This window comes from Nicotiana tomentosiformis, chromosome 2 (assembly GCF_000390325.3).
Source record: "Nicotiana tomentosiformis chromosome 2, ASM39032v3, whole genome shotgun sequence".
Lineage (NCBI taxonomy): Eukaryota > Viridiplantae > Streptophyta > Magnoliopsida > Solanales > Solanaceae > Nicotiana > Nicotiana tomentosiformis.
In genome coordinates, this window is record NC_090813.1 from 64,044,004 (window position 1) to 64,056,048 (window position 12,045).

Genomic DNA, 12,045 nt, shown 5'->3' on the forward strand with positions numbered 1-12,045 from the left:
CATGAGAATATCCGCTTTCACGTAGGCTAAGTTGGAGCAGTGTGATTTTTTGATATGCGATCGCGTGAAGGCATCCGCGATAGCGTAGGTTTGGCCAGGCTGTGCTACGCGAACGCGTGGGAAATGACGCGTTCGCATAAGGGAATTGGAAAGGAAGTTGGGCCACGCGTTTGCTCTATGCGATCGCGTGTGGTTGTTCGCGATCGCGTAGAGCTGAGGACTCTGTCATTCGTGATCACGTGAAGGAATCCGCGATCGCGTAGGGTTAAATCTGGGCAATGGAAATTCGTGCTTCGCAATCGCGTAGAGCAAATGACTGGGCAGAGAGTTTAAGTTCTGAAAATGGGATCCCATTTTTCATTTTTCATTTTTACCGATTTGGAGCTCGAAGAGAGGCGATTTTTGGGAGATTTTCAAGAAAAATAATGGGGTAAGTATTCCTAACTCAATATTGGTTAAATTACTCGAATCCAAGGTTGTTTTTGACATTTAATTAGTGAATTAAGTTCGAAGATTTAGAAAACCCTCTTGATTTAATTTGAGGATTTGAGGGTCGAGTTGATGTCGGAATTTGGTAAAATTGGTATGGGTAGACTCGTGATTGAATGGGCTTTCAAATTTTGTAACTTTTGTCGGGTTCCGATACGTGGGCCCTACAGGCGAGTTTTGGTTGAAATTTCGAATTTTTATGAAAAAATTATATTTTCATATGGAATTAATTTCTATAATTTTATTGATTGAATCGAATTATTTATGGCTAGATTCGAGGCGTTTGGAGGTCAATTCACGAGGCAAAGGCATAGCGGAATAAGAAATTACACGATTTGAGGTAAGTAACAGTTCTAAATTTGGTCCTGAGAGTATGAAGCCCGGATTATGTGTTATGTGATTAGTTTTGAGGTGACGCATATGCTAGGTGACGGACGTGTGGGCGTGCACCGTAGAAATTGTGCCTTGGTCAATTCCGTGGAACTGTGTAGTTGAAAAATCTGTTGATATTTGTACATTTTTCTATGTATTAGAGAAATCGATCTATAAATCATGTTTAAATCCTATGTTTACACTGTTGGGACGCACATAGGTCGTGTACTTGTGAAATTATCTGTTAAATTATTATTTTGCACTCAGTCAGAGTTTTATTTGCATATTTTTACCTCAGTCTCTCTTATTCATTATTGATTCATCATATCATTGTTCTTGTGCTGCTCATCATGATTTCTGAGAGCCCGAGAGACTGGAGAGGTTGATGACTGAGTGAGGCCGAGGGCCTAATTGTGAGGATATTTATGGGATCGGGCTGCACGCCGCAGCATGTTTCATTGATTTATGCCATGATTGGCTTGTTATAGCGCTTGGATTGAAGGAGCCCCTCCGGAGTCTGTACACACCCCAGTGAGCGCAGGTACCTACTGAGTGCGAGTGCCGAGTGCTGAGTGATTGGGAGGAATGAGTGACTGTGAGGTTGGAGTGAATGGGAGGATTGAGTGACTGTTACTCCGAGAGGATGCATTGATTTCATTATTGATGCATTTCAGCTGTCATATACCACTATTTTTGAAATTTCGGAAAGACGTTATTTTCTATTTCAGTCAGAGTTGATATGAAATTACTGTGAAATTTTAAATGTTGAACTTGAAAGCATGCCTACCCTTTTATGTTGGAAATTATTGTATTTGAACTTAGCTGTGAAGCTCGTCACTACTTTCAGTTCTTTATTTGTTATTGTTACTTACTGAGTTGGTTGTACTCATACTACACCCTGCACTTCGTGTGCAGATCTAGGTGATCCGGGATACAGTGGGTATTAATTCTTTCGCACAATAGATTTTTCCGGAGATTCAGATGTAGCTGTTGTGTTTCGCAGACCTTGTCTCTCCTTGTTTACTGTATTTGGTCTCAGACTATTATAGACCGTGTTTTTTAGATTTGTAATGTATAGATGCTCATGTACTCAGTGACACCGGGTTTTGGGGGTGTTTATGTCGATATTAATGAGATTTTTTTGTATTGACTTTAAATATTATATTTTCAAACTTAAAAGAAATTGTCGTTTATTGAGGTTGTCGGCTTGCCTATTATCGAGATAGGCGCCATCACGACATGTTAGGATTTTGGGTCGTGACACTTAAGGAGATGGTTTTTCTTCTTCTTTTAATAATATATAGATTATTCTCAATAATATTTTCCGAATAAATAAACTTTTTATTTTTTATAAGTAAAAAAATGATTATAAAACAAAGAAATATTAAATTAGCAGTTTTTTATTTTTTGTAATTTTATTTTTTTATTTTAAAATAATTTAAAAACTCCAACTTGAAACTACTCTCCAATTTGAATGGACAGTTTTTTTTAAAATTTTCGTTATTTATTATAAAATATTTTATTTTATTATTTTATAATATTTAAATTCAAAAATAATAACCAATAACTAATTAGTATTAACTAATTATACCATGTGACTTTTTTCTAGGATGCCACTTGATTTAAGGAGAGGGCTTTTTTCTCTCCTTTTAATAATATATAGATTGGCCATCATTAGTGGAGGAGGGAAATGGAGAGTAAAATATAAAAAGAGAATTACACGTGAGTACAATACATACGCTTACATTATAACTAGGTAGTCTATATATAACTTTGCAAAGTTGTAGTCCAAAAATAAAACGTCAAAATTTAACATCCAACTCCGAATAGGTTCTCAAAATCGCTATTCAATAATGTGTGAAATGAGGAAATGATCACTTGTGGCCATTTATAATATAGAAGAAAATGACTATTTAGATCTCTTGTGTATTATTTTCAGATCTCTTATGTGTAAAGATGAAAATCTCTTGTAAAAAAATATAAAACTAAAAATAATTTTGTATAGAACTACAAAACCAATTCTCCCGAGATAAACATATGCCTTCTCCAGCAAAATATCATTTTTTATACCCTGTCGCAAATTATCTTTATTTTTTTTATAAACTCAAATTGAATATCTAAGTATCATGATGATTATTTCGGAACCAAATTTAACTATAGATTGGGCCATTTATCATGATTATAGTATTTCACCTTAGTCCTTACTATTATTTGTCAAAATTCAACACTTGGAACTCTAATGAACATTTTCAATATTACAGTAATTTCTTAACTATACGTTGTTATTTTATGAAAACTCAAGTTTCTCATTACGGAAATCCTTCCAAAGTGTCAAATGTAATACCGAAAACATCCAACCTCCAATAAAAAAAGCCACCATAAACTCTTCCATTGACCAAATTAAGACTTCATTAGTCTATTTTACAAAAATTACAACGAATTTCCTTTGTAAATAAAAGTTAAGGAAACTAATAGGAACACAATGTTTTTTTCTTTTTTCTTTTCTCATTCCTAATTTGCTTTCTTTTGTCTATATATATATATATATTTCAGAAGAAGAAAAAAGCAATTACTCCCTTTTTCAATTGGCGCTGTTTGTTACGTGCTAGATCTGATGGACTTGAGGAAAGATCCACTTTTGGTAATCTCACGTAAAGGCTTGTCAGTGAATCTGATGATGTTATAGACCCAAGCACCTGATATGGCCCCAGCTGTTGGGCCTAACATATAAACCCATATACTTCTGTAATGGCTCCACACTATTGCTGGGCCCAAACTCCTTGCTGGGTTCATCGACGCTCCTGATATCGGCCTGTTAAGACGTAATATAATTAAGATTTAAAGTTTTATCAAAGTAGAGGAGAGGTCATGCGTTCAAATTTCACAGTCATCTAATAAGAAAAGAAATATTTTCACGTGTTTGTTCATGAAGAAAAATCAAAACCATACATGAGGAGTTGTTTGGAGACATTAAAAATGTATTTTCTCTAAACATTTAAGCTTTTGGATGAGGTTCACACAATTTAACAACTCCGGTCCCTTTTGTTTTGAAATGAGGAAGAGGTCAAATAATATAAAAAGAAGGGCAGCCCAATTCATAAGGCAATTCACATTCACGCAGGGACCGAGGAAAGAGCGCACCCCAAAGGGTGTAATGTAGACAACCTACCCTACATTAGTGGTTATTTCCACGACTCAAACCTGTGACATATAAGTCACACGAAACAACTTTAACTCTCATACTGGTCAAATAATACAAGTATATATGAAAAGGATATAAAAAATCTTACATTTTTCAAATAGAAACTTTGTATTTTTGTGCAATTGGTTGGCGAATAGTCAAAGATCTCACTCTCCATATCGAAATGATTTAGAGACCCTTTCACACATTAACATTTTGAAGTAATAATCAAAATAGAGAAAGCAATACATAAAGTAGTAATTACCCGGCAAACATCACATTAAGCAACACGGTTGCCCCCACAGCAAGACCAGCAAGTTCTCCGATCTGCAATTACAGCCACGTAACTAAGGAAATCAATCATGGAATAATGATGATTTAGAAGAGTCCACAATTATTAAATAATTCAGATTAAACTTTGATTAATTAGAAAGAAACTTGAATATTTAAGTTTGAAGTCATAATCTTGTTACTAATTTAATCGTAATATTGACTACCCCTAGCGTACAATAGTCGATTGGTGAATATTTTATAGCATATTAGTCGTAGCACAAAAGAAATTAAAATTAGCACATTCACAAGTAAAGTACGTAGGCAACTAGCTAGCTGGATTGGCTATTCAAGATGTTGTTCTTAACTGTTTCTAATTAAGTTAAAATATAAGACTAAAAAATGAGATTTAGAAAGAATACTTACAGCTCGATTATCAGTTGCGACACCAGAAACGACAAACATAAGATAAAATGTGATAATAAATTCCAGAACAAGAGATTGGATATCTGATCCAGAGGGCGAGGTTCCAAGAAAATGATCATGTTTGCCATTGAATATTAGTCGTAGGGTTCCACTTGCTAGGGTTGATCCAATAACTTGAGCTGCCACGTAAGCTGGTACCTATATATACAAGAAAGAAATGCTCATTAATTATAGGTAAGAAAAAAGTAATATAATCTCTTTAGTGTTCTCAACTAATCAAAACTAACACAACCAAGTTTGGAAGCAATTAATAAATGTTGACTATAGACAACTTACACCTATGAAAGTCGAGAATACGTGAATACTCTTGCTATCAATGCACATATTTAAAAAGCGGCAAATTGACTAAAATCATTTATCCTGCTTAATGCAATGTACATTGCTAATGTCTAGAATTAGGATAGATGGTTAGTAAGTAGTCGAGCGTATTTTATTCACGTAATATTATTCTCGTATTTCCTTATTTTTAGGGCTTAATTGGTATGAGGGATAAGAAATAAATAATCCTGAAATTAAATTTGAGATGAGTTTATCCCACATTTGGTTGGGATAAAATCATGGTATAACTAATCCCGGAATTATAGTATTTTTTATCCCTACGGGAGGGTGGGATAACTAATCCCGGGATAATTAATCGTGGGATCGGATAACTTGTTTCCCAACCAAACGACCCCTTAGAATATTGGTATTACCTATTGTTTCCTTGTGCTTTGGTTCTCCTATTATTTAACGCTTTCTTTTCTCGTGGCTTCTTCACTACCGTATTTCTTTTTTAAAACTTGCTTTGGTTATGTGTTCTTTGAGCTGAGCGTTTATCGGAGATAACCTCTTTACATTCACAACAAGGTAAGAGCAAGGGATCTGCGAATACACAAGTCGAACTTATGGGATTAGACTAAGTATTTTGTTGTTGTAGTAATGTAATATACATTGCAAGCATTGTGATGAGTCATTTAACAAAATGAAACCAAATTAGTGTCAAGGTTATTTAAGTCAAAATTGAAGAAAGTGTATATACATACCTGTTTCCATGGGAACCTTTTGCAAGTGGCAAAGGAAATGGTAACAGCAGGGTTAAAATGAGCACCAGAAATGTGGCCAACAGAGTAAACCATGACCATAACCACCAGCCCCCAGACAATGGAGATACCAGGGAAAGTAACCATTCCTTTGTCTGCATTCACCGCCACTGAACCACACCCCGCAAATATCAAGAAGTACGTCCCTAATGTCTCCGCTATTATCTGTTTAATTAATTGGAAGAAATTAATTAACAAACTTGTACAATTTCAAGGGAATTTCCACCAATATAATAGTTCCGGCCGGCAACCATTAGCTCATACATAATCATACAAAATGCAACGTTGTTTTTTGATTTCCCAAACTTTTCTGAGGAACTTTTTAGGACTTGAAAGTCATTTTCTTTGGAAAAACTTGCAATTTTGTATGAACTAATATAATATAGACATAGACTTTTGGTAGTAGCAAAACTAATTAAATAAGGAAAAGAGTTACCTTTTGGATGAAGGGAACAGTGACAAAGCAACAGCTTGATGAAGAATCTTCATGTGCAGAAGTCTTGTTGTTGCTGTTCATATCATTATCTCTAATATTCAAACTCACTGATGCATGGTTTCCATTAGCCTCTGCTATCTGCAGATCACCCATAATTGTATATCCTTAATTACTTTTAACTCCTACTAATTAATAGTTCAAGAAAACAAGATTTGTAGAGTTGGGGGGGTGTTGTGCAAGGAGATAAGAGATGATCAGCTTATTGTTTACATAGGAAGAATAAGTGAGCAAACAAACATTACAGCTTCGCCAATTTATATATACAAATCCAGAAAGATAAAAGTGAAGGGGGAGAGAGAGAGATATGGACTTTTTAAATTTTGTTTGTACTTTCTTTTCGGAGAGATCAATGCTTTTGACTCTGAGATCTTCTAGCTGATATTTATTCAATTTTGTTTTCTTCTTCATTGATAACAGGAGAAAATGAACATTTTTTTATTATTAATAAAAAATTGGATATTATTGAAAGTGTGACGTATTTAATGATTATTATGAAGATAGGCATTGAAGGCTGATCCAACAACCCACCGGTAATACAGACAAGTTATGAATGCACGAGAAACTTTTAATTCTCTCACAACCATTAACCAACTTTCGTATTATCCATCTAATAAATGGTAACTTTTTTTCTTCGTTTTCCAAAAAAAGAAGGATGAAAATCACTAGCAATAAACTGAAACTAGAGGTTAACTCTTTTTTTAATTATAAGTAATTAGTTAATTGGATAAGCAATTTTTATCAAACTAGGCACTTTCACTTCGAGTAATCACTTGATTTAGTTGGAATTTTTATTATTAAATTAACAAGTAACAAGATAGAAAAAATATATTGTCTACTATAGCATATTTCCTTTATACAGAGTATAAATGCCCCGAAAATTAATTATGCTATCTTGTTTAACAGAAGAATTTCTCTTTAAATAAAGGCCAAAATCATACGCAGCCCCTAAATTTGTCGGACTTTTTTTCTTAGACACAGATTTGTTCCAATTAAACACTTACATTACTCAAAATTTAAACCCTTTAAACACGTTTTGCTGTATGACATAGTGTGACACACCTACCCCAAGAACGTGAGATGTACTATTTTTAGCTTTTTCTCTTTTTAAAAAAAAAATCTTTTTCTAATCCACCTTTCTTCTTTCTTCGGACCACCTCACCTTCTCCGCCACTGCCGTCACCATGTGTATAGGGTAAAATATGCTATGCTAAGTGGCCACTTAAGAGAGTGACACGTGAAGCCTAAGGCAGGGATAGTTAAAACCGAAGGCAATTGTCCCGTTTGTCACCGGAAAAAATGATACTCGTAAAGATGCAATAAATACCCTCCGTCCGGTAGCATTTAATGGAGAATATTCCACAGCATTTAATGCACTTCCCGTTATAGAGAATTTGTCATTTATGCTCACCGTTACACCTTCTTCAATGGCCCTCATAATTGACATTAAAGAAGGGCATGATCCTAGGACCTTGTTCCCTATGTGCAGGCGTGCAACTATAAATAATGAGCTCTGTTATTATTGTAAAGGACACGACTTTTCTGGCAAACTTACGCTATAATCGATTCAAAACTTTATACAATTTTATCTTCTTATTCCTTGATTTCATTGTTGTTGTGCCCAGAAGCTCAGCTCTCGGAATTACTATTCCGCGATTTTATCTTCATTTCAAGGCTAAGTATTGTGTATTTTTTAATTATTTTATTATTCGAGGATCGAATTAATTCACTTGTCTAGAAATCACGTATAAATTCAACTGTATCGTTTTATGGGTAAACAGTTTGGCGCCCACCGTGGGGCCTAGACAGTCGTGTAATTAAGTTGATCCCTGCCTCTTTTACTAACGTGTTTTGATTATTTGTCTTAGCAAAAAATCAAAAAACAATGGCAAATAATTGTGTTAACAACACACACAATCTTGAGGTTCAAGGAGACTAGCCTCATCACGAGGATTCAATGAGTGACACTCACAATGAGGGAAACGATGCCATGCCGGTCCACGACAGGCGGTACCCACGACATGTTCGGGAGGCGACTTCCGATAATGCTGAAGAGGAGCATGTTGTTGATGCGGTAAGGGTCCTACAAGAACAACAAACGATCATTCTAGGCCACCTCACACGTCAGGATAAGGTTATGACTGAGTTGAAGCAGGCGTTATCGGGGGCTTCCAATAACACGAATAGACGAGGTCCAGTTCCTCATGGCGCTCTCGCAAGTCAAACAACACAGAGGGTCGACAACAATATCTCGAGGGGTGAGGTTAACTCTGATGGGGCTGGGGGGAGAGGATCCGGCCCCAACAACGAGAACGATCCCTTCAAGAGTGAACTCTTACGGTTTATGAGGGAAGTGAACGCCCGCATGGACCAAATCCCGGGCGCACCACCTGTGCTGAAAGGGCCAGACTCAAAAAAGTATACTCAGTTGCCGTACAAACCAAGCGCATCACCAGAATTAATCCCTAAGCAGTTTAAAATGCCCGACGTGCCGAAGTATGATGGAACTTCATACCCCCAGGAGCATATTACCACCTATACAACGGCGGTGAAGGGGAATGATTTATCTCCCCACGATACTGAATCTGTTTTGCTGAAGAAGTTTGGAGAGACTCTCACGAAGGGAGCCTTGACGTGGTATTCATTGTTACCCGAGCATTCCATAGATTCTTTTGAGATACTCGCGAACTCTTTTATAAGGCTCATGTCGGGGCAAGAAAGATGCAGGCCCGAAATGTCGACATATTCAGAATTGCACAAGGAGAATCCGAGTTGCTGCGGGAGTTCGTCACCCGGTTCCAAAAGGAGAGGATGTTGCTCTCGGCTGTTTCGGATGAATGGGCGGCTGAAGCATTCACCAAGGGTCTGAATCCAAGAAGTTCAGACGCTTCCCAGAAACTGAAGGAAAGCTTGCTTGAGTTCCAAGTGACGACTTGGGCGGATATCCACAACCAATACGAGTCAAAGATAAGGATCGAAGATGATCAGGTTGGCTTCCCGCATCGGCAAAAGGACGGGAGAAGAATAAAGAAAAATCAAAAGACAATTTTGACAAAGATAAACGGTCTTCGAGGGGCCGTTTTTTTCCCTACGAACAGGCCGAAGGACGCGACAGAGGTTTTCGGTCAGCAGAGAGGTTTGTTACAGATAGAAGAACTGATCGCGGTTGGAACAACAAAGTATTGTAGGACAAAGAAGCGTCAGGTATAAGGTATCCTTCCTACCCCGGGCTATCAGAATATAATTTCAACATTAGTGTAGTGGAGTTGGTATCAGCTATGAGAAACATCAAAGAAGCGCGGTTCCCGAAGCCGATGAGGTCCGATCCCATCCAGAGGGATCCCAACTTGTGGTGTGAGTACCACGGGATGAATGGCCACTGGACTGGGGACTGCCGACATCTACAGGAAGAGGTGGCGACATTATTGAAGAATGGGCATCTTAGAGAATTCTTAAGTGAGCAGGCCAAGAACAACTATGGTCGCAACCGTGATAATGTAGAACCCTTGAAAGTAGGAGAAGATCCCCCGTGCCAGACGATCAACATGATCTTCGGGGGGGAGGGGGGAACGAGATCAACGGGGTCACCTTCTCAGCAACAAAAAAGATGAAGGTATCAATAACCCATAGCAAGAGACTCCGGGAATTTGATGAAGACGACATCACTTTCATGGAGGAGGACGCAGATGGATTGTTGCTACCGCACAACAACGCATTGGTAATTTCTTTAAATGTACATTTTAAAATCAACGTGTTCTAGTGGATCCAGGAAGTTCAGCCAATATCATACAATGAAGGGTATTGGAGCAAGCCAAACTCACCGGAAGCATCATTCCGGCAACAAAACTCCTCGCCGGATTCAACCTTGCAAGCGTGACAACCCGAGGAGAGATCTTGCTGCCCACGATCGCCGAAGGAGTGATGAAGACGACTCTTTTTGAAGTGGTGGACGGTAATATAGGATATAAAATTATTCTGGGAAGACCATGGTTGCACGAGATGAGAGTTGTATCGACAACATATAATCAGTTGATGAAATTCTCAACGCCCGAAGGAATCAAACAGATAAGGGGCGACCAACCGACGACAAGGGAGATGAATGCAATTTCGGTCACTAGTAGCCAAGGGAAAGAGCACGCGGTATAGCAATTATAGGAACCGGTGCCCGCTCCCAAATCGAATGAAGTTAGCCAGGGGAAGAAGTGTCAGAATCATATCCGGTGCTGAGATATTTCCGGTACCAGAAGAGACGGATGCAACAAAATCCACAGCGGAAGAGCTCGAACTAGTTGCATTGTTCAAAAAGTTCTTAGAAAGGAAATTTCACTTGGGGACAAGACTGCACCCTGATCGTGGCCAAACCTACACCACTATATAGTAGCAAGGAGTGGTCAATGTAGTTTTACCTGATGAGGTCGGGATCGATTTCCACAGGGAGTTAATTTGGTTTGGAGTCGGGTATCTAACTAATCTAGATGTGCGTGTTATTTCTAATTGCACTTCCAAACATTGTTGTGATTGATTCTATTCTAATTTTTATACTATTGTATGCCAAGTGTAAGCTAAGTACAATATTTTTGGTGAAAGTTTTCAAGTGTTAAAAGGCACTATGGTAGTGACTTCCGCCTAGGTGAGTATCTAATGAGTGTCAAGAATTTAGGACAAGTTTGTTACGATTGGGTTCGTGATATAACCATCACACATAAGTGCTCACTCTAGACTTCTCGGTAGTTTGAGTGACTTTGCCTGATTTGGCTTTCTCAAACCCAAATGAGTGTTCGTACAATCCAAATGAAATTGGCTCAAGTCAGGTATTACTATCTCTAGCTTTTACCCTTTAATCGGGGCTATCAATCTCTTGAGTTCACCCCAATTCCTTGTTAGCCTAATTTTCCTAGACTTAGTCTCTCTTTCTCAAGAAGAGCCTAAGTCATAAAGGCATGAATCAGTGTTTGCAACCACTAATTCTACAATTTTAGAATGAATTAGGCTAAATATCACTAACCCATAAATAATTAAGCCCTAAAATTCAAGACCCATTAAATACCCACACTAGGATTGGATTACCACCCTAGCTATGGGGTCTAGCTACTCATGAATACAACAGAAATCAAAGGTAAAAATGAAATATAAGCCATACTATTAAAGTACAAGATGAAAATCTAAAGTTTGAAGGTAAATCTAATATAAAATTGCTCCAAAGGGGAAAAACCAACCGTTCACGTGCTCTCCTCTACAAAACTTGAACTAAAAATGTCAAAAAGATTTATTTATACAAAGCTGAAATTTTCGGACAAACATGCCCCTGCGGAGGATTCGCGGACGCGTAATTCTAACCGCGTCCGCGCTTGAGCTTTTGCGGCCACATAATAATAAGCGCGGTCCACATATCTTCAATACTGGGCTTGGACTGGACTAGGTTTCGCGGACAGCGTAAATACATTCACGTCCGCATTAGCTTCAATTGCGGCCGCGTATTATGTTCGCGGACCGCGTTCTTCAGTTAGGTTTCACTTGCCTAGTCTCTGAACCTTTTATCACGTTCCCAGCGGAATTTCCCCCGTGTCCGCGTCTGATAACTTTGCGGCCGCGTAATGTAGACGCGGGCCGCGTTCTTTGTTTGAGCCAAGGTTTCAAGGCCTCTGAACCTCGATCCTTGCTGTCAGCATAATTTT

General features: G+C 37.9%; 1 protein-coding gene across 2 annotated transcripts; it reads right to left on the reverse strand.

The window, feature by feature from the left end:
* Positions 1-3,225: 3,225 nt before the first annotated feature.
* Positions 3,226-6,811, reverse strand: LOC104115356 (aquaporin NIP1-1). 2 transcript variants are annotated; one of them, XM_033661072.2, is made up of 6 exons: positions 6,704-6,811; positions 6,314-6,451; positions 5,821-6,042; positions 4,739-4,936; positions 4,308-4,369; positions 3,226-3,673 (listed from the first exon to the last, which is right to left on the reverse strand). In XM_033661072.2, the coding sequence occupies exons 1-6, from the start codon at positions 6,779-6,781 to the stop codon at positions 3,460-3,462; spliced, it is 912 nt and encodes a 303-aa protein (XP_033516963.1). In that variant the 5' UTR covers positions 6,782-6,811; the 3' UTR covers positions 3,226-3,459. The 2 variants fall into 2 exon arrangements, with proteins under 2 accessions (XP_033516963.1, XP_033516964.1); XM_033661073.2 differs by having other exon boundaries at positions 6,684-6,781.
* Between the last annotated feature and the right edge of the window lie 5,234 nt (positions 6,812-12,045).